The sequence below is a fragment of the Macadamia integrifolia genome, chromosome 13, assembly GCF_013358625.1.
Source record: "Macadamia integrifolia cultivar HAES 741 chromosome 13, SCU_Mint_v3, whole genome shotgun sequence".
NCBI lineage: Eukaryota > Viridiplantae > Streptophyta > Magnoliopsida > Proteales > Proteaceae > Macadamia > Macadamia integrifolia.
The window spans coordinates 25,324,237-25,342,773 of record NC_056569.1 but is presented as its reverse complement, the minus strand read 5'-3'; the positions used below and the strand labels follow the sequence as shown (position 1 = coordinate 25,342,773).

Sequence of the window (18,537 nt, the reverse complement as noted above, 5' to 3'; positions counted from 1 at the left end):
GGATCCGTGGCGCAATGGTAGCGCGTCTGACTCCAGATCAGAAGGTTGCGTGTTCGATTCACGTCGGGTTCAAATCCCTCGATCCGGTTCTTATATTTTTTCCTTTTACTTCCTTCTTAGCTAAAGTTCTAAAACCCCTAGGGCTAAACCCCATCGCTATATCTTCTCTCTCTAGTCAAAGCCCTACGATCATTTCTGCAACTCGGGATCTAGTTTCAGTGACAATCTGAAAAATCCATTTTTCTTCATTCGCCTCTAAAGAGATTGTGTTGATGGTTATAATGGAAATGTTTCAAAACCCTATATTCCCTCTGTAAATACAAGTATTTCAACCATCGAATCTGAAATTCATGGCTTCTGCATCTCGTTTGCGCCTAAATTTTTTACTCCATCGTCGTTATTTCTCATCGATCCTTAGCCCAGACTCTTCTCTTCTCACCAGCAAACAAAAAACTCGAGCTGCTCTAGGGCTACTGAAATCTGAGAAAAACCCTGAACGCATCCTCGAAATATGCCGTGCTGCTTCTCTCACCCCTGAAGTCCACCTGGATCGTGTTGCTTTCTCCGTTGCGGTCTCCAAACTCTCTGAATCTAAGTCCTTCGAATTTATCCGCTCCTACCTTGATGAGCTGAAAAGCCGCCCCGACCTCAGAAACGAGCGTTTCATGTCTCATGCCATTGTTCTCTATGGTCAATCTGGGATGCTTGATCACGCTATCCGCACCTTCAAGCAAATGGACGAACTGGGTATCCCTCGCTCAGCCAAATCCCTCAATGCCTTACTGTTTTCTTGCATTCTCGCAAAGAAGTACGAAGAGGTAAGTCGAATTTTCATGGAATTCCCGAAAACTTATGGAATTACGCCAAATTTAGATACGTATAATACCATTATCAAAGCTTTCTGTGAGTCGGGGTCATCTAGTTCGGCTTACTCGATTTTAGCTGAGATGGATCGGAAACGTTGTAAGCCGAATACTACTATTTTTGGGACTTTGCTTGCGGGGTTTTATAAAGAGGAGAAGTTTGAAGACGTTGGGAAAGTGTTGGAATTTATGAAAAAGCACGATATTCATCCTAATGTTAGTACTAATAATACTAGGATCCAAAGTCTCTGCAAACTGAAGAAATCTGCTGAGGCTAAGGCGTTGTTTGAAGGTATGGTATCAAGGGGAATGAAGCCTAATTCTGTTACTTATAGCCACCTTATTCATGGCTTCTGTAAAGAGGGGGATTTGGAGGAAGCGAAGAGGCTATTTAATGATATGCCGAGGAAGGGGTGTGTCCCAGATAGTGAATGCTACTATACTCTGATTCACTACCTTTGCCAAGGGAAGGACTTCGATGCTGCATTAAAGCTGTGTAAGGAAAGCATGCAGAAGGAATGGGTCCCAAACTTCACGACCATGAAAACACTTGTGAATGGGCTTGCAAGCATTTCAAAGGTTGAAGAGGCTAAGGAGCTTGTTGGCCAAATGAAGGAGAAATTCGATAAGACTGCTGACATGTGGAAGGAAGTTGAAGAAGCTTTGGCTCAGTAGGAAAGCTAACTTGGCATCCTTCAGTTATTAAAACCATGGTAATAAGAGGTGAACATTCGGCCAAGGCTGTATAAAATGGCAGATCTTGAGAAAATATTTCATTGTATTTGCACTTGTTTCTTACATTACAAAGATATTTTTGGCATCTACATTACATTAAGTTACAGAGGCATGATGTTGTTTTGGTTGCATAGCTGTTTCAGATTGATGTCATGTTGTGTTCTTTTTCTCCTTCTACCTTTATGATGTTAGGATCTCTATATTGGTGATAAGCCATCTCTATTTGTTATTACTTGTTACTGCCTTAATTGTGTGGGAGCTTCTGCATTTCTGTGGAATTTATTGATATTTCCTGCACTGACGTTTCGCAAAGATGGAATTGTGTTGTAGGCTTCTAAGTTTGTGTATTAGTCTATTGATTTTTGTTCACCTAGAATTCCCCAATGCACACTGCCTTGTACATGTGATAGAGATACTAACTCGGTTGGGAAAAGTCATCTCAATCTTAAATTGTGAATGCGATGTGATTTGGTTTCATTATCATAATGATTGATTTTACATCCTCTTTAGCACCTTGCACCAGTGAATCTTTCCTGCATTCAAGGCAACCTCACCATGGGAATGCTGCCTACTTTTTATTCCTTGTGTATACTGGGTTTCTCATTTGGGGGATCTTTTCTTCTCGCTCCCCTTTTGAGCCTTTTGACCCTTAATAAAAGTTTGCATTTTCAGTAAATGATCTACTTGTCTTCAAGCAACTTCATTCCCTGCAAGTGCTAGGACATGGTTTAATTGACTGATAAATTTGTCTATTTAGCATGACTTTCTTAATGTGGAACTTTGATTGGCATAAGTTTCTCAATCATCAGTAATGATATCCTACTAGAATGTGATTAAGGTGATGAGTGTAGGATATAGAATAGGTTTACAGTGGACCTAAGGCCTTACCTCTGGATCCAACAATGAATTAAGTTGGAGCTTTCTTTTTGCTACCTGTGAGCTGAGTTTGATGCTTAGAGTAACCTTCACACAATTTTTTTGTAGTCCATCATGTCGATCCTGATAATATTTACCTTATTGATGTTTTACATGACTATATTCCTTAAGACAGGCGAACAAAACAGTATTTTTTCTGTCAAGTCATACCTTCTTTTATTGCATTGATCTCATAGTCATTTCCTGGGTATTGTTTGTTTAAAGCCTTCCAAAGTCACACTCTTAATATTTGGCTCCAGTCTCTGCACCAAAACAATTCAATATCCCTTCATACAGGCAGGTAGACATGTAATGTAGTCTATTGAAACATCATGTGTGTGTTTATGTTTTGATGAGAAAGTTTGTGAAGTGTAGGTCTGCTCCGGTTGCCAATTCTAATATTCAATTATCTGTTGTGTTTAATAATCCCAACATAATCTGTGCATGTTTTGTTGTTGAAGTCTGTGAAATGTAGGTCTTTTCTGATTACTAATCCCAATATTCCTTTATATGTTGTTTACTATCCCAATATTCCATTATCTTTTCTTACTCAGTTGTTTTCAGTCCTATACATGTCTTCTTCTCTCTACTTGTCTGCATCTGCATGATTCCAACTCCTCTGAATGAACTAGGGAAGGGTCTTGGTTTGACACTTGGTAGTGTATTATTGTTTGACAGACATCTTTGATAAGAGGTGGTGTATTTGGAAAGAAATCTTGTTTCATTATTTGTAAGGCAATTATGAAATTTTTTAGTCTTCCTCAATTTAGATTGGTGTAATACCATATTTGTCTGTGCAATGTGATCTTTGTTATACACTTTCCTCCTCCCCTCCCAAAAACATGATTTGTAAAAGCATTTTTCCATCCATTTGGATATCCTTCAGAACATGGGAGGACAGTTCTGTGACTAGTTATATGACAAGAACTTGGAGAGAGACTTGCATCCATGCACACCTCGTTATGGTACGATAAACAAAAACATGGGTGTCAAGAAATGAAAACTTGTGCTAGGATCAAAGGCACCCTTTTTTTTTTGGGGGGGGGGGGGGTTGAAATGGGTGATGGGGAAGAGAGAGAAAGAGAGGCATAAGAGCAGGAACAGAAAACAATTATAAACGTATCGAAGTGATTGCCTCTTGGGATAGGGGGAAATGGTAATTGTTGTACACATTATTGATGTGTCCGAAGTCTGGTTTCACTATTCCGAGACACTTTGTATCTTCAGGGACACAATTTTCTGTTACATGTTGAGGAAGGAAGATGGGCATAGAATAACAAACAGGGGCATTTCGTTTTTGATGTCATCTTTGTTGTCTTTGGGCTTTTGCATTTAGCCACCTTGCTGGCTACTTTGGGGTGGGAGTGTAGAGGGGTTAATTTTTTTTATCATTTTAGTTGGAGTTTGTGGAGTTGACAGTTAATGAACTTAGTATTGGGGGAGCTACATTAGCCATCAGTGGGTGGATCTTTACCAATTGGTTGTTATCTCTGTGGATCAGTGTCGGAAATAATCTGATCCTTTGCATTTTTTTGGTTTTTATGTAGTTCAAAGAAATATTAGGGTTAAACATGGTTAAACTTTCGGTAGACAAAATTATGTGAGTTGGTACATAAATTGGTCCCTTTTCCATCAACTGGAAGGTTGGCCTTTGACCCTCAGCCTATCCAAGATTTATTTCCAGTGAGGAGAGTTGGGATGATTGAAATGTTGTTTTAGTACATGAAGCATCCACTATGGAACAGACTCTAGATTGACCATGTTAGCACATCACATGATAATGCTAGACTGCAGCCTCTGATTTGCTGTCCTGATTCCCTAATTCTGCTCATTATTTTAATTACTGTTCACTGAGAGTATGCTCGATTGAATCTTTTGTTCGACTGGGTTGAATATATTTGTCTGTGGGGTACTAATGTATCCACTGGTTGGTGGTCATGAATTGATGGAAATGTTGGGAGAGGGTTATGGGTGATGTGTTGCTTAAGAGAAACATAGTCTTCATAAAATTCTGTCCATGCCCTTTGCCTATGACAAGAACATAGTTTGCTTGCAGAATTGTAATCTAAGCTAAATATAATCCTACAATTTTAGTTCAGTTGAGTTGTCATCCTTTAAATATATTGGTTTCTTTTCTGGAACAGGTGATGAGTATAGCAGCCTGCATTGCAAATTTTCCTATATATTCTGTCTGATACAAAGATGGTTTGTTTCATGTCTGATAATACCTGAGTGAACCCAAAAAAAAAATTAAAAAAAAAGGTGGTGGGGCTAAATATCTGGACTAGTTAGTTCTAAAAGCAGTTCTTAGTAGTTTTCTCAATGTTGGAGTTCCATTGAAAGCAAAAATCCTACATCGGAAATAAATAACCCAATGTGAAGGCTTAATTGGTATTTGGATACCTTAGCTTTTGAAGATGAGTTCTACCCAAGTTGCCTAACATTTAATCACTGTTAATTTTATATGGTTAGCTCGAGGTTATAAAATTATTCCCCATATGGTTGTTAGTATTATTATCCGATGGATTGGTAATATACTTTATTGTTTTTCCATCCCATGGATCCTCCTCCTTTAAACCGGTCAAACCGTGTTTATCTTATGATGAATATATGGATCTGGCTTTGGTTCATTTAAGTCATTCGTGATGGGAGTTTTTTGAAAGGCAGTGTGGTCCTTGTGTCAGCATGGGGTCAATGGAACAACGTAATAAGCATGAAAACATCTTCAATAGAGGTACGGTTTTTATATTTTATAAGGGGTGGGGTGATCATTTTATCTCACATGTTTGTCTAGGGCTTGGGCCTATCTGTCTCTCTTCTACTTGATTTCTCTCATAAAAAAGAAGTTTTTGTGTTGCCAGGGTTTCAATCATTAGATGACGTAGTCATGCGTGCAAGGTAAGCCCATAAATTTCCTTTTGTTGTGGGGGCGTGGGGGGGTGTTGTCTTACACACATGCAGTGAGTCTATTTGATTGTAAAGGAAATCAAAGAGAAGGAAAGTGAATTAATTTTTCAAAACCTAAGAAAAAAAATTTTTGTAGTCATTGTTTAACATGATTGTATAAAACACTTAAATTTTTTGGGAGAAAAAGCATTACCTGCTGTGTACACCCACACGTGATGACGAAAAACATGAGGTTTTTTTCAGTGATCTCAATAGACTTGGATTGCTCATCATCTTTATCATATCTTACGATAATAGCTAAAAAAGGGTTAAAAAATGGCCTTTTCATTGGAAATTCTCGGGAAAAGCTAAGAGGAGACAGGGCATTGGGATGCGGTTCGTCTCTAACGACTTACGCTCCAACGACGGTCTCCTCCCGTCTCTTTCTACTTGGTATCTGATAGAACCACCCTAAACCCTTGCGATTTGCGTCGTCGCCGCCGTAAAGCCTCCAGGTGAGAGAGAAATCCGATCCAGTTGAAGAAAACCATGAGAAATCCATATCCTGCAACACCTAAAAAGCAAGGTGGATTTTTTCCCGTTCCACTCCTTGTCGGCATTTGGAGAGTCTCGGCGGTTGCTGGAGCGTACGATCCCATTATAGTTGCAGAGCTTGATATTCTGCCACTGCAGGTTTGCTTTATGCAAATGAACATCTCTTTTAAAAATTAGGGTTTATGACCTCAGTTCCCCAAGCTTATCTATCTGGCGAGATTCCGGCTGAGCTCATGAAACTTACGAAGCTGTGGCAACTGGAGCTGTGGAAAAACCAACTGACCGGAAAATTCTCACCTGGATTTGGAAATCTCACCAATCTCAATTACTTGGGCACCTCAGTTAATCAACTTGAAGGTGACCTCTCAGAGCTAAGATCCTTGACACAACTTGTCTCTATAGTGGAGTTTACCGAATATCTACAACATCGATCTCACCCACCAACTTAACACTCTCCATCACCATCTCTGGTTATGCACCTTCATCTGGTCTCGCCGCCGTCGGCAAAGGAAGAGGAAGGTGAAGGACTCTGGTGCCTCTGCAATCATTCAGCGAGAGAAGAGACGGGAGGTGAGACTTTAGATTATACAATATAAAATATTAGCTTACTAAAATTAAAGTTTCAAATAATGTTCAAGATCTTCCCCCCCACCCTGGCCTTTTTTTTTTTTCCGACGTCTAAATTGTTGGATTTTATATTATATAATATAAAATATTACTTTAATAAAGTTAAAGTTTCAAACAATGTTCAAAATTTTTTTCCCCTCTTTCACTTTTTGGAAATTGTTTGTACATTAGGAAGAACAAGTAAAAAGTTAAAAGTAATTTTTCTCAAGTTTGTTTAGTCCTACATCGAAAATGGATGAAAGGTGTGAGGGGTTCATATGTGAGAATGTTTCTTAAAGGTATAAGCCCTTGAGAGAGGCACTTTTCCTTGTCATGTATGTGTGGGGGTTCCTAGGGTGCTTTTGAATTGCATTGGACATGTACCTTCTCCTTTATAATGTTTTAAAGGGATTGTGCTAGTCTCTCCGATGATTAGTCGAGGTGCGTGTAAGTTGGCTCAGACATCTTGGTTAATTAAAAAAAAAAAAAAATTGTTTACTATCGTTTCGTACACACTATACATTGAATATTACTTTTGGTTTTCCTATTGCAATCACTTATTGAAGTTGCACCTTAAGATGTTGCGGAGTTGTTTTATCTTGGAGGTGAGGACGTTGGTCAACCCAGTTATATACAAGTACGGGGCGTTCAAATACCTAAAGAAGAGTATTCTTATATGACTCAACTCTACATTTTTGAAGGATTTTTGTTTATACAATTTTGCATATTCGTTTTGGCTTGTAAGTGATACTCTCCTTCTTGATTTAATAATATTTTATTGAGAGAATTGTCAAAGTCTTATACCTATTGCCATATTCTGTTTATTACAGAGATAGGTAGAAGTTCGTCGAATCGTCGGATATCTTGTCTCCACATGTCAACCATCCGCAAGCTCATAATATTTTATTGAGAGAATTGTCAAATTCTTATACCTATTGCCATATTCTATTTATTACAAAGATAGGTCGAAGTTTGTCGAACCGTCGGATATCTTGTCTTCACGTGTCGACCATCCGCAAGCTTGTTGGATGCTCGTTGGAGTGTCAGTTGTTGGAGACGAGCCGGATCCGGGCATTGATGCCTTTTTCATATCCTACTTTCACTTCCCTATGTGTTTGGTTGTATGCAACATTGTCGAGTAGAGTTCTTTTTCTCTAAATTTGTTTTTACTGTATTTTGTAATGATACTTTTTAGTTATGATTTTTTAGTTTACATTTTAAATTGAAGGGATTTTAGAAACGAAGTAAAATGAAATTTAATAACAAATAAGGAATGAATTGGAGCTAATGACATTAACATATGCGGTAACAATTACAAAATTTTAAATGCACTAGGGGTAAAATAAATGTCACTCTTGAAGTACTCTCTAATCTTGTGTGACCAGAAAAACTACACATATGAATGTTAATTAACTAATAGAGACTCTTTGTTAACCATGGTTTGAATTGGAGCTAATGACATTAACATATAGGGTAACAATTACAAAAGTTTAATGCACAAGGGGTAAAATAAGTCACTCTTGAAGTACTCTCTATCTTGTGGGACCAGAAAAACTACATATATGTAGGGGTGCAAGTTTGGCCTTGTCAATCCGAACTTGCCCTGAGCCTAGACATGGCCTTAGTTGGGCCTTTCAGCCCATAGGGTGTGTATGGACAAGGATTTTTATTCTCAAGGCGGGTATGGGCTGAGCCTGGCCTGACAATGATTTTATATAATTATGTATTAAATATCGCATATTGCTTTAAGCTTTTTGGATTACCTTTAAGAATGATTGATGTTGATGGTATCTACTAATCCTAGCAAAAATCAGGTCAGCCAGAACCAACTCGGCTTGATCAAGGTCAATCAGGGTCGGATTAGGTTTGTTCCGAGGTAAGAGGAGTGGACGACTCTGAGTTGGGCTGAGAACCTGACCCAATTTCATCCCTACTAGCATGTTGAGGAGAGAGGAGAGATGGTCACCACCACTCACCAACGATGGGGTGTCCTGTCTCGATATGGCGAAGGAAAACCTCTACCACCCACTAAATCTCACCAGCCAATATTACAAAAAAACTATAAGAATAATAATATTAAGCAACCGAATCTCGAAGCCTATAATTTTTCTTTCCTATCCTGTTTCACTCGTCACCAACTCCCTATACAGTGATGCTGCTCGTTTGAGCTCTTATCTCTTCCCCATTTGTCTGGCTTAGTTCTGCGGAAAGAAGGGAAAAATCTCAGTAAGTTCTTTCTTCTTTCTGATTAGCTTTGATTCTCTTGACCTGCATTTCTCTTTTGCAGAATCTGTCGAACAGATTCTTCTGCTAAATTTTTTGTATTTTAAATTTCCTTATTGGTTAGAGACTCGTGATTGATTGGATTCAGTCAGCATTTCATTATTTATTTTGATTTTCATTTGAAGATCATCTGATTTATCTTCGTCTCTGCCTTTTGATTGTAAGATTGCTATCCTAATGAGGTTAGAGATTTGTGTTATTTATCTATACTTGTTCTTTGATTTATTTGAAGGTTGTCAATGCTTTATACCCTCTAGTTTCATGTCTGTCGCACACACACATCCACGTGCACCCACCTCTGCTTGATTGTTCCATTCAATTCTGAACTTTCGGGGAGAAATTCCGAACCCAGTTAACAGATCACCTTCATCATCAGTTTTCTCGGAGGTTCTCTCGCTTGCTTAATTGCTCAACCCCATGTTCACCCTTGTGGTCGTCTATTCCAGTATTCCTTAGAAGATTTGTGTTGTTACTTTATCTGGGTTATCCGCAGAGATTCCTCTGTGTGTGTCTGTATTTCCTGAGATCCGGTTGCAGATTACTAACTCAAATGTCTCTGGAATTCTCTTATCCGTGAATCCTATGATGTTTCAGGTTTAATCTGCAATATGAGAGGAGGCCTATGGCAGCTTGGGCAATCCATCACACGCCGCCTTGGTCAGGCTGATAAAAAGGCTGTAGCACGTCGATGTTTTGCTTCTGAAGCTGAACTCAAGAAAACTGTTCTGTATGACTTCCATGTCGCCAATGGTGGGAAGATGGTGCCCTTTGCTGGATGGAGCATGCCAATCCAGTACAAGGACTCAATTATGGACTCCACTTTGAATTGCAGGGAGAATGGTAGCCTCTTTGATGTCTCCCACATGTGTGGGCTCAGTCTCAAGGGAAAGGATTGTATTCCATTCCTTGAGAAGCTTGTCATTGCTGATGTTGCTGGCCTTGCCCCTGGGACCGGAACCCTCACTGTCTTTACAAATGAGAAAGGAGGGGCAATTGATGATTCGGTGATCACTAAGGTGAAGGATGATCACATATACCTGGTTGTGAATGCGGGTTGTAGGGATAAGGATCTTGCACACATTGAGGAGCACATGAAGGCATTCAAAGCCAAGGGTGGGGATGTCTCATGGCATATACATGATGAGAGATCTCTTCTGGCTCTCCAGGTCTATCACTAGTTTTCTTTTCCTGCTTCTGTTCTAATTGCATGGATGTTGGTTCATGACTAATATTTTGCCACTAACTTTATTTTTTAAGTTTCTGCAAGTCTTGGCTCTCTGAGTCAGTGCAGAGCCTGTTTTGGCTTCATTTTCTGGTATTTGTGAACCTTGTTTTTAATCTGAATGGTGTTGTATAGTTTCTATATGAGCCTTGTCAGATTTCTGTGAGTTTCAGTGCATTTGGGTTAAAATTCTGAGGTTTCCTTTTTTCCCATTGTAATTTTGTTGATATTTTGAATTTTCCTTTAAATTTGTTTTCACGAAAGGATGTTTTTCCGTCTTCAATTTGACAATCACCTTGCTGGCTGGTATGGATTCAATCATAATCAGGCTGCTCAGATCGCTGAGGCTGATTCTCATTAAACACCTGCTGCAACCTCTTATTTACCTATACTTGGTGCTTCTCCTTTTATGTTTGGCTTGCTACGTTTTTACATTACCTTTTTTTTTCTGTTACTTTTTCATCAGCAACTAAAACTTCTAAAAAGAGAAACAAACATAAGTTAAAAATATTAGGCTATTGTGCTATCTGTGTACAGTTGAGATCTACTTCGATCTTAGCTTGTAAGTTGTCAAAAGTGCAAAGGGACTGCCAAAAATTCAATAAAGTGACTTACAGTTTTACATTGGTCAATCTTAGCACTTCTACTTCTCTGTTCAGTTTTATAGCCTTCTGAAGATGTTTCAATCAAACATTTTTATGTATGAATCTGGTGTAGGGTCCTCTTTCTGCACCAGTTCTTCAGCATTTGACAAAAGATGATTTGAGCAAGGTTTACTTTGGAGAATTCCAAATGTTGGATATCAATGGGGTGCACTGCTTTCTCACTAGAACTGGGTATGTTGCCTTCCTGGTTCATTATTGCTAACTTTGAATTATAGGCTTATAGCTAATGATGCATGTTGAGAAGCCCTAAGTGACCATTTGAGGTTTTAGACTGACTCCTCCCCCCCTCATAGGGACTACTGCCCTTGGATCCGTAGATAGTGTCTTATCTTTATCATCCCCCCCCCCCCCAAAAAAAAAAAAAGAGTTGATATTTACTGCTTGATTTCTGTTTATTAATTAAATGATTGAATTCTCAGCCTATGAGTTTAAGGCAGTCTTCATTTGACTAGATATATTATTATTATTATTATTATTATTATTATTATTTATTATTATTATTATTATTATTATTATTATTATTATTATTATTATTATTAGTATTGGGATAGGGAGAAATGCCCAAGAACCAACAGATACCAAATCCTGAGAAAACGTAGATTTACTTCCATCAAACGCATTAACAGGATCTTATCATTGGGAAGTCTGAACACCTTGAACAAGTGATAGCGCCTCAGCTTGTTAGAGTAGCAAGAAGAAGTTAGATGTCCCTAGAAAGCTTTGATGATGCCCAAAATATATTTTTTTTTTCTTTATCTCACCAAGAGAAATTTTTTGCTCTCATATTATCTTGAAAGGTATCTAAAAACAATGACACTGTGCTATCCGACTATGTCAGTTATGCAATGAAGGAAAACGATAAAAGAAGCAAGGAAATTCACAAAACTTAGGTTTATGATGACAGTAGTAGGTAGGTAAACTTGGAGATATTTGAAGGTGCTAGATTTATCACAAAAGAAGAAGAAAAAGAAAGCAATAGGTTAGGGTTTAAAAAAAAAGTGTTTTGAAGTTGAAGATTAGTATACTAGCACACCCAGAGATCCAGTACTAGTATTGGGTTTAAGTAATGAAACTAGAGTTCTAAACAAGGGAAATTGGGTTTTTGGATAGATTTTGAATTAGCACCGATGGAAGGTCATAGAAACTAAAAGTGAACGAATACCATGAGAATAACTGTAAAAGAGGTGTTAAGACTTTTACTGAGAGCTCTCTAGTTCTTTTTTAATCCTCAAGTTACTGGTAAATTGTCACAACTCATAACCCAAGATAGCATGTAACAAAAATAATTTCAGAAAACATAATCTTATTCCTCTTTAAATTCTCAGATAGAGACACAAGAATCCTTCCCGTTTTGAAGCCTTAACATCTTATTTTTGCTTTTGTAGGAAAAATAAGCGTAGGACTCAGATACCCACTTATGCATAAACTAACCTAAGCATAAAATAAATCTGATCAACAACTAAACAAACTGAAACCAACCCAATACTAACCAAACTTGTACAAAGTTGCTGAGATAAAGTTATCACTAAAATTAAAGAGGATTTAAAATTAAATTAGACTACCAGCTAGCCACACTAAAGCCATTTTCTCCGGTTGAGCATTCCACGATCCAATCAACCCTTGTTGGTCATGCCTTGCATCATGGTCCTAGGAGCAAATCAAGTTCCTCGGGTTGTATTTTCCCCTAGGAATTAGGATCCCAATCTATTGTCTGGGAATCAGCCCTTGGGATCTGGGTGATTTTGTGATCGATTTTCTAGTATTTGTTTCTGTAAAAATGTGAATGTAAATCTTTTTACCATAAACTGGTTGTTTAGAGATTTTCAGGTTCTTCTGTCCCTTTTTTGTCTTCTGTATATTCTCCAAGAATATCTCAGTTGCATACACTATATATTAGGTGCCATAATATTTGATTACACTCTTTTTTCTATTGGGTTTTGATTGGATCCATGTAGCTGACCCCATTAAGTTGGGATTAAGGATGAGATTGTTGTTGTTGTTGTTGCATAATATTTTGATTACATCAAGTATTTATAGCTACCCTTTGAATGGACTTGTTATTTATGTAGTCTATACAAACTTAACCATCTGTGGCTCACCAATACAGGGTTCATTTATCATGCTTTAGCTGCTGTACTTCCTATTCCAATTGTTTACCTTTACAAGCGTGATTGTTGGGGAAGATACAGTCATTATAATTTCATTTTATTTTTTTAAATATATTCTCCATGGGCATTCAGGTATACAGGTGAAGATGGCTTTGAAATTTCTGTACCTTCAGAGCATGCTGTAGATCTTGCGAAGGCAATCTTGGAGAAATCTGAAGGGAAAATAAGGTTGACAGGGTTAGGTGCTCGGGACAGTCTGCGGCTTGAAGCTGGTCTATGTTTATATGGAAATGACATGGAACAGCATATAACACCTGTAGAAGCAGGACTTACATGGGCCATAGGGAAAAGAAGAAGAGCAGAAGGTGGTTTCTTAGGTGCTGATGTGATCCTCAAACAGCTTGAAGAGGGTCCGGCAATCAGACGTGTTGGCCTTTTCTCACCTGGCCCTCCTCCAAGGAGCCACAGTGAGATTGTTGATGATAAAGGTGAGGGCCTTGGGGAGGTGACTAGTGGAGGCTTCAGTCCATGCCTCAAAAAGAATGTAGCAATGGGGTATGTGAAATCTGGATCACATAAGCCAGGGACTAAAGTTAAGATTGTGATTCGAGGGAAATCTTATGAAGGAGCTATCACTAAAATGCCGTTTGTGCCTACAAGATACTACAAGCCTCCTAGCCCACCCAAAAAATGAGTTTCTGCTCTTGGTTTCTTCTCCCCCCCAACCCCTTTTGACATATTCTGATGGAATGTAATACTGTAATTAAGACTTAATATTTTCTCTTCCAAGAATTTGAATTGAATTAAGACCACTTCTTTTATATCCAAGTAGTTTTTAGAAGAGATAACAGATTCATCATCAGGTTATGATGCATCACAATATATGATAAGCAGAGCATAGCTTGCTTTGCGGTTTCTACTGAACTGCGGATATTAGTATAGGAATTAAACTCATACAGAACTGATTTTGATATCATAACGAGTATTAAACAAAATCCCATGGCCAATTGTTATAATTAATTTCATTAATCCACTTTACAAGCCCTTCAGAATCCAGCTCTCTATTCATATTGCTGATGCTCAGAGGCTCCTAGTCTCCATGAACTGGGGTTGACTGCCCTGCTCTCTCCATGGTTATTGCCCTATGGCTGCAACACATAGATCTGAGCTTATACTTTTTGACCACCCAAAGAATATAATAGATGTGGTATGATATCTTAGACGTGAAGAGTCTTGTCTTCTTGGTGCCAATTTCTTGGAACCAGGAGAGGGATCAATGGCAGGAAAGAGAATTGTAGTGTCCAAAAATGTTTTAAGCCAATGTACATGTTTAGTTTCTTGAGTGACGTAGTTTCAGACTTGGGACTAGCAATTAAGCTCACAAATAAGCAATATAATTGCAGCACATTGAAGTGATCGACCAATTGTCAATATTACTACTACCCATAGCATCTCTATCTACTGCTTACGAACAAAACTATATTACTCTTGACAATCATCAAAAGTTTGTAGATCACTGTATTTCCCAAGGACTGTTATAAAGCAGCCATAGTCAATCTTCGTGATTGTCCTGTGCTACCCATTGGCATTGAAATATTATTCAGTATTTGCCTCCAGAATTAAGCATCCACCCATGACTATTTTTTTTTTTTTTTTAATATACTTTCTTCTAAAATATCAATCAATGGGCATTAAAAAGAGCAACTTAGTGCACGAGGCTCCCACTACTACAAGGTTTGGGAGGGGGCAAATGTACGCAGCCTTTTCCCTTAGAGGCTGTTTATAGCCTTTTAATGCCTCCCTTTGTAATCTACAAATCTATACCAAAACTGAAAAGTTTAGTTCTCCACCATTCAGATCACTTTTCTTAATTTCCATCTTGCCTAAGGTTACATTCTCATACATTGCCAGAAATCCCATGAAAGGCTCTGCTATAAAACTTGGGAAGAGAGCTTGGTGGTTGAACATTTAACCTTTGTAGTCAACATGAGAACTAGGCCCTTAAATGATAATGTTTCATTAAAATCAGGTTTTTATAACAAAAAATCTCATTTAGACATTGCCATTGGAATTTGTATGTTAAGATTATGCTGGTTTGGATGGAGAACCACAAATGCACTTATTTTTCTGAAACCTTGACTTTCATCACACTGTTACTTTCTCACAAGGTTCTTGTTAGGATTGTACCAAAACTATGTAAATTGTAGGCATGCTTGCCCACTTACCCAATGCATGTACTATTATGATTGATAGAACACCTACTGCATATCATACAATTTAGAAATTGGAACAGAAAATTAAGACTGCTATTGATATACCTGAACACCCCCCCTCCCCATAAAAAAAAAAAAAAAGAGGCATAATTCTTAACACAGATAAAACAATAAGAAGTATTTTGGTGCTCCTTCAATAAGAAAATTGTTGCTTTTTTGCAACATAAAGGACTTTCTATCCATGGAAAATGATTTAAAATGCACCTTATTTCATTCAAATATAAGCTCTCAACTATCAGATTGGCATCTACATATATCCATACCAGCTATATAAATTGTTTGGAATCCAGTCCATTAGTTTGTGGTTTTAGATGGCAAGGACGTGCTTCTCAAATCACCTCCTATTAAAAATTAATCCATTTTTCCTTTAAGATGCTCAGCAGTTTTGTGAGCTATCATGCAAAAGAGCTTTTGCCAGTTCAGATGTAGTAGACTGTTTGTTAGTAGAGAATTCAGATGTTGCAGATTGTCCCTCACTGCTTGGTGTTTATGCTATACATTTTAATTGCTTACAAAATAGAGTTTATCTTTGTTCCTTTTCCACATCAAACAAGCATAAACATGGGGTTCCAGATTCACTAATGAAAACAACATGGAAGTTTGCCACAAGCCAACATGAATCCTATCTGAATTTTTCACACCCAGTTCAATGCTAAAATTTAAGGGGATCACAGAACTGTGTGGAAGGGGCAAAATAAGATGGTTCCTCCTCCCTTAAAACATACATAACATGCAAAACCATACGCTAGATGTTTCACTTTTTGCTCTCCATTCTACAGGTGTAGTCATAAAATGTTCTTACATGTAAGAGACTGAAAAACCATGTAACATACTAAGTTCACCAAAAATCCATGCAAGAACAAGAACCATCTCTGAAATGGTGGAAACGACATCGATCCCTCAAGACTATTTCCCTATTATAGATCTTTGAGATTAGCTTTGTAACTGAGTGGCAATCTGCACAAACCCGAAGGTTCTTTGTGATCCGGATAGTAGTTCCTGACTTACTGTTTATGAATCCAAAAGCAATGGCCAGTTTTTCACTGTGGTGGCAAAGGGCAGTCTCTTTCTCTTCCTCATCCATATTAAGTAGCACTTCACTCATATTTGGCTTATAACCAGCAAGCTTTAGTTCTTTGCTTATTTCTTCCAACTTTCCATAAATCTTTTCACTCTCAGGATGAGTATTATCCCCAGCAACAAACTCGTGAATCGCACCTCCCACATCTATAAAACTACACCCGGGTATCTTACTGATCCCCCGCTCTCTCATAACACTCCTCAGCTCAGCCACACAGTCCCACCTTCCACTCAAAGCATATATATTTGATAAGAGCACATATCTCCCACTGTGGTTTGGCTCTAATTCAAGTAGCTGCTTTCCTACTTGTTCACCTAATTGGGTATTTCCATGAATCCTGCATGCATTGAGGAGGGCTCCAAGAATGGATGAATTGGGTTTCATTGGCATGCTTTTGATCACCTTCTCTGCTTCATTTAACAACCCAGCACGACCATAGAGATCAACCAGACAGCAGTAGTGATGGGCATTTGGTTCTAACCCGTATACTTTTGTCATAGAATTAAAATAGCTTGATCCCTCATGGACGAACCCTGAATGGCTGCAGGCATTTAGAACGCCAATGAAAGTTACCTCGTTTGGTTTAGTTCCAAACATTTCCATCTGAGAAAAGAGATGTAATGCATCCTTCCCTCTTCCATTAATAGCAAACCCGTTGATCATGGCACTCCAAGCAAGTACATTCTTCTCCTTCATCTCATGGAAAATCTCAAGTGCTTTTTCCGTGCACCCACACTTTGAATACATATCTATTAGTGCAGTACCCAATCGAACTGTAAACCCACTGTCTTTCTTTCTCAGAAGCCCTTCAATCCATTTCCCCTGCTCCATGGCTCCCAAATGGGAACACGCAGAGAGAATGTTGACCAGCACACTCTCATTTGGCTCCACCTTCTTCATCAACATCTCTCGAAAAAGTTCCAAACCCTCCTTAAAACGGGAATGCTGGACATACCCATTAATCATGACACTCCAAGAAACAACATTTCTGTCCCACATTCCATCAAACATTTCTCGGGCAAGCTCCAAACGACCGCATTTCATAAACCCAGACATCATTATATTCCACGAAGCATCATCGCATTCGGGAATTCTATCAAAAACTAGTTTTGCAGATTCAAGTGAACTACAGGAAGAATACATCTGGACCAAGAAATTCAGGATTGGCACCTGGTGGGACAACCCGAGTTTGAAGACATGAGAGTGAATAGCTTGGCCAAGAGAAAGAGACGGGATCTCCGAACATGCTCTCAGAAGGAGAGGAAACGTGTGAATATCAGGAAGAACAAGGGAGTGTTCCAGAATGTGAGCATAGAAAAGGATGGCATCAACAGGATTCAGGCTAAACGCGTAAGCCCTGATGAGGGTGTTGGCGATGAAGACATCAGGCTTACGGATTCGGGAGAAGAGGAGGCGGGCGTAATTGATGGAACCGTGAGGAGAGAGAGCGGCGAAGGATAGAATGCGGGAAGCAACAAAATTGTCGTGGAAGATGCCAGTAGTGATGGTTTGGGCATGGATTTGGGTCAATTGGTTCATGGTCTTGCAAGAGCTGAGATGATGAAGAGTCGGGTACTTGGAGAGCAGATCCGGAGTTGGAATCCATAGGGGGTTCTGTGTTAGTGAGATGGAATTGGATGGGCAGAGCTGTTGCACTTGCAGAGGCGCAACAATGGTTAAAGAGGATACTAATGGCAGTGGCATGGCTGTTTGTACGCTCAAATTTGAATTTCTGCGGGTGAGCTAAATTTGGCTGCTACCCGCGTAGCAGGAACTCTCTCTTTTGTTACCTATACGGCTATATGTAGGAGTGTTTGAATGAGGCCATGTGTATAGGAGCAATATTTAATATTTGTTATTTTACTTTTACCTTCTCGATTAATCGATTATCTGGTCATACATGTGAGGATTTAACATCAGTGTCCCTTTATGTTATCACAAGGGTGAAGAGATATATTTGAATGCAAAAAGAATAAATGTTAGAGTATTCCATGTGCAATTGGATGATCGTTTGAGTGATATATACAAAAGTATTATGTGAAATCTTACGTTTTTTCTTCTTCTTCTATCCCATAAGTACGGCGTTTGAATCAATGTAGAACCCTTTCTTCGTATGGCAATGCCAAAGGTGGATCTTTGGAATCAAATTTAAAAGCTTTCTCGCATACTTTTGAATTGTTCCATCTTGGAATGCCCGTATATAATTCCTTTACATCCTTTATATTTTGAGCATAATATGCTCTTTATTGACCAAAAAAAAAAAGAAAAATGCTACTCTAGGAAGACTCAGAAATAATATCATGATAACTTGTCATGTCCCTATTGAATTCGTGAAAACTCTTGAC

General features: G+C 38.5%; 3 protein-coding genes and 1 non-coding gene across 4 annotated transcripts; 3 read left to right on the top strand and 1 right to left on the bottom strand.

Moving 5' to 3' along the window:
• TRNAW-CCA lies at positions 1-72 on the top strand. Its single transcript has one exon. It is a non-coding gene; the product is annotated as a tRNA-Trp (tRNA).
• Positions 73-124: 52 nt separating this feature from the next.
• On the top strand, positions 125-1,729 carry LOC122058739 (pentatricopeptide repeat-containing protein At1g61870, mitochondrial-like). The gene has a single exon (XM_042621406.1). It carries the CDS (start codon positions 351-353, stop codon positions 1,536-1,538), a length of 1,188 nt encoding a protein of 395 aa, XP_042477340.1. The 5' UTR covers positions 125-350; the 3' UTR covers positions 1,539-1,729.
• A 6,894-nt stretch (positions 1,730-8,623) lies between these two features.
• On the top strand, positions 8,624-13,659 carry LOC122059725 (aminomethyltransferase, mitochondrial). The gene is made up of 4 exons (XM_042622736.1): positions 8,624-8,786; positions 9,438-10,009; positions 10,783-10,901; positions 12,971-13,659. The coding sequence occupies exons 2-4, from the start codon at positions 9,452-9,454 to the stop codon at positions 13,530-13,532; spliced, it is 1,239 nt and encodes a 412-aa protein (XP_042478670.1). The 5' UTR covers positions 8,624-8,786; positions 9,438-9,451; the 3' UTR covers positions 13,533-13,659.
• A 2,000-nt stretch (positions 13,660-15,659) lies between these two features.
• On the bottom strand, positions 15,660-18,032 carry LOC122059190 (pentatricopeptide repeat-containing protein At5g66520-like). The gene has a single exon (XM_042621873.1). The coding sequence runs from the start codon at positions 17,894-17,896 to the stop codon at positions 15,950-15,952; it is 1,947 nt and encodes a 648-aa protein (XP_042477807.1). The 5' UTR covers positions 17,897-18,032; the 3' UTR covers positions 15,660-15,949.
• Positions 18,033-18,537: the final 505 nt, after the last annotated feature.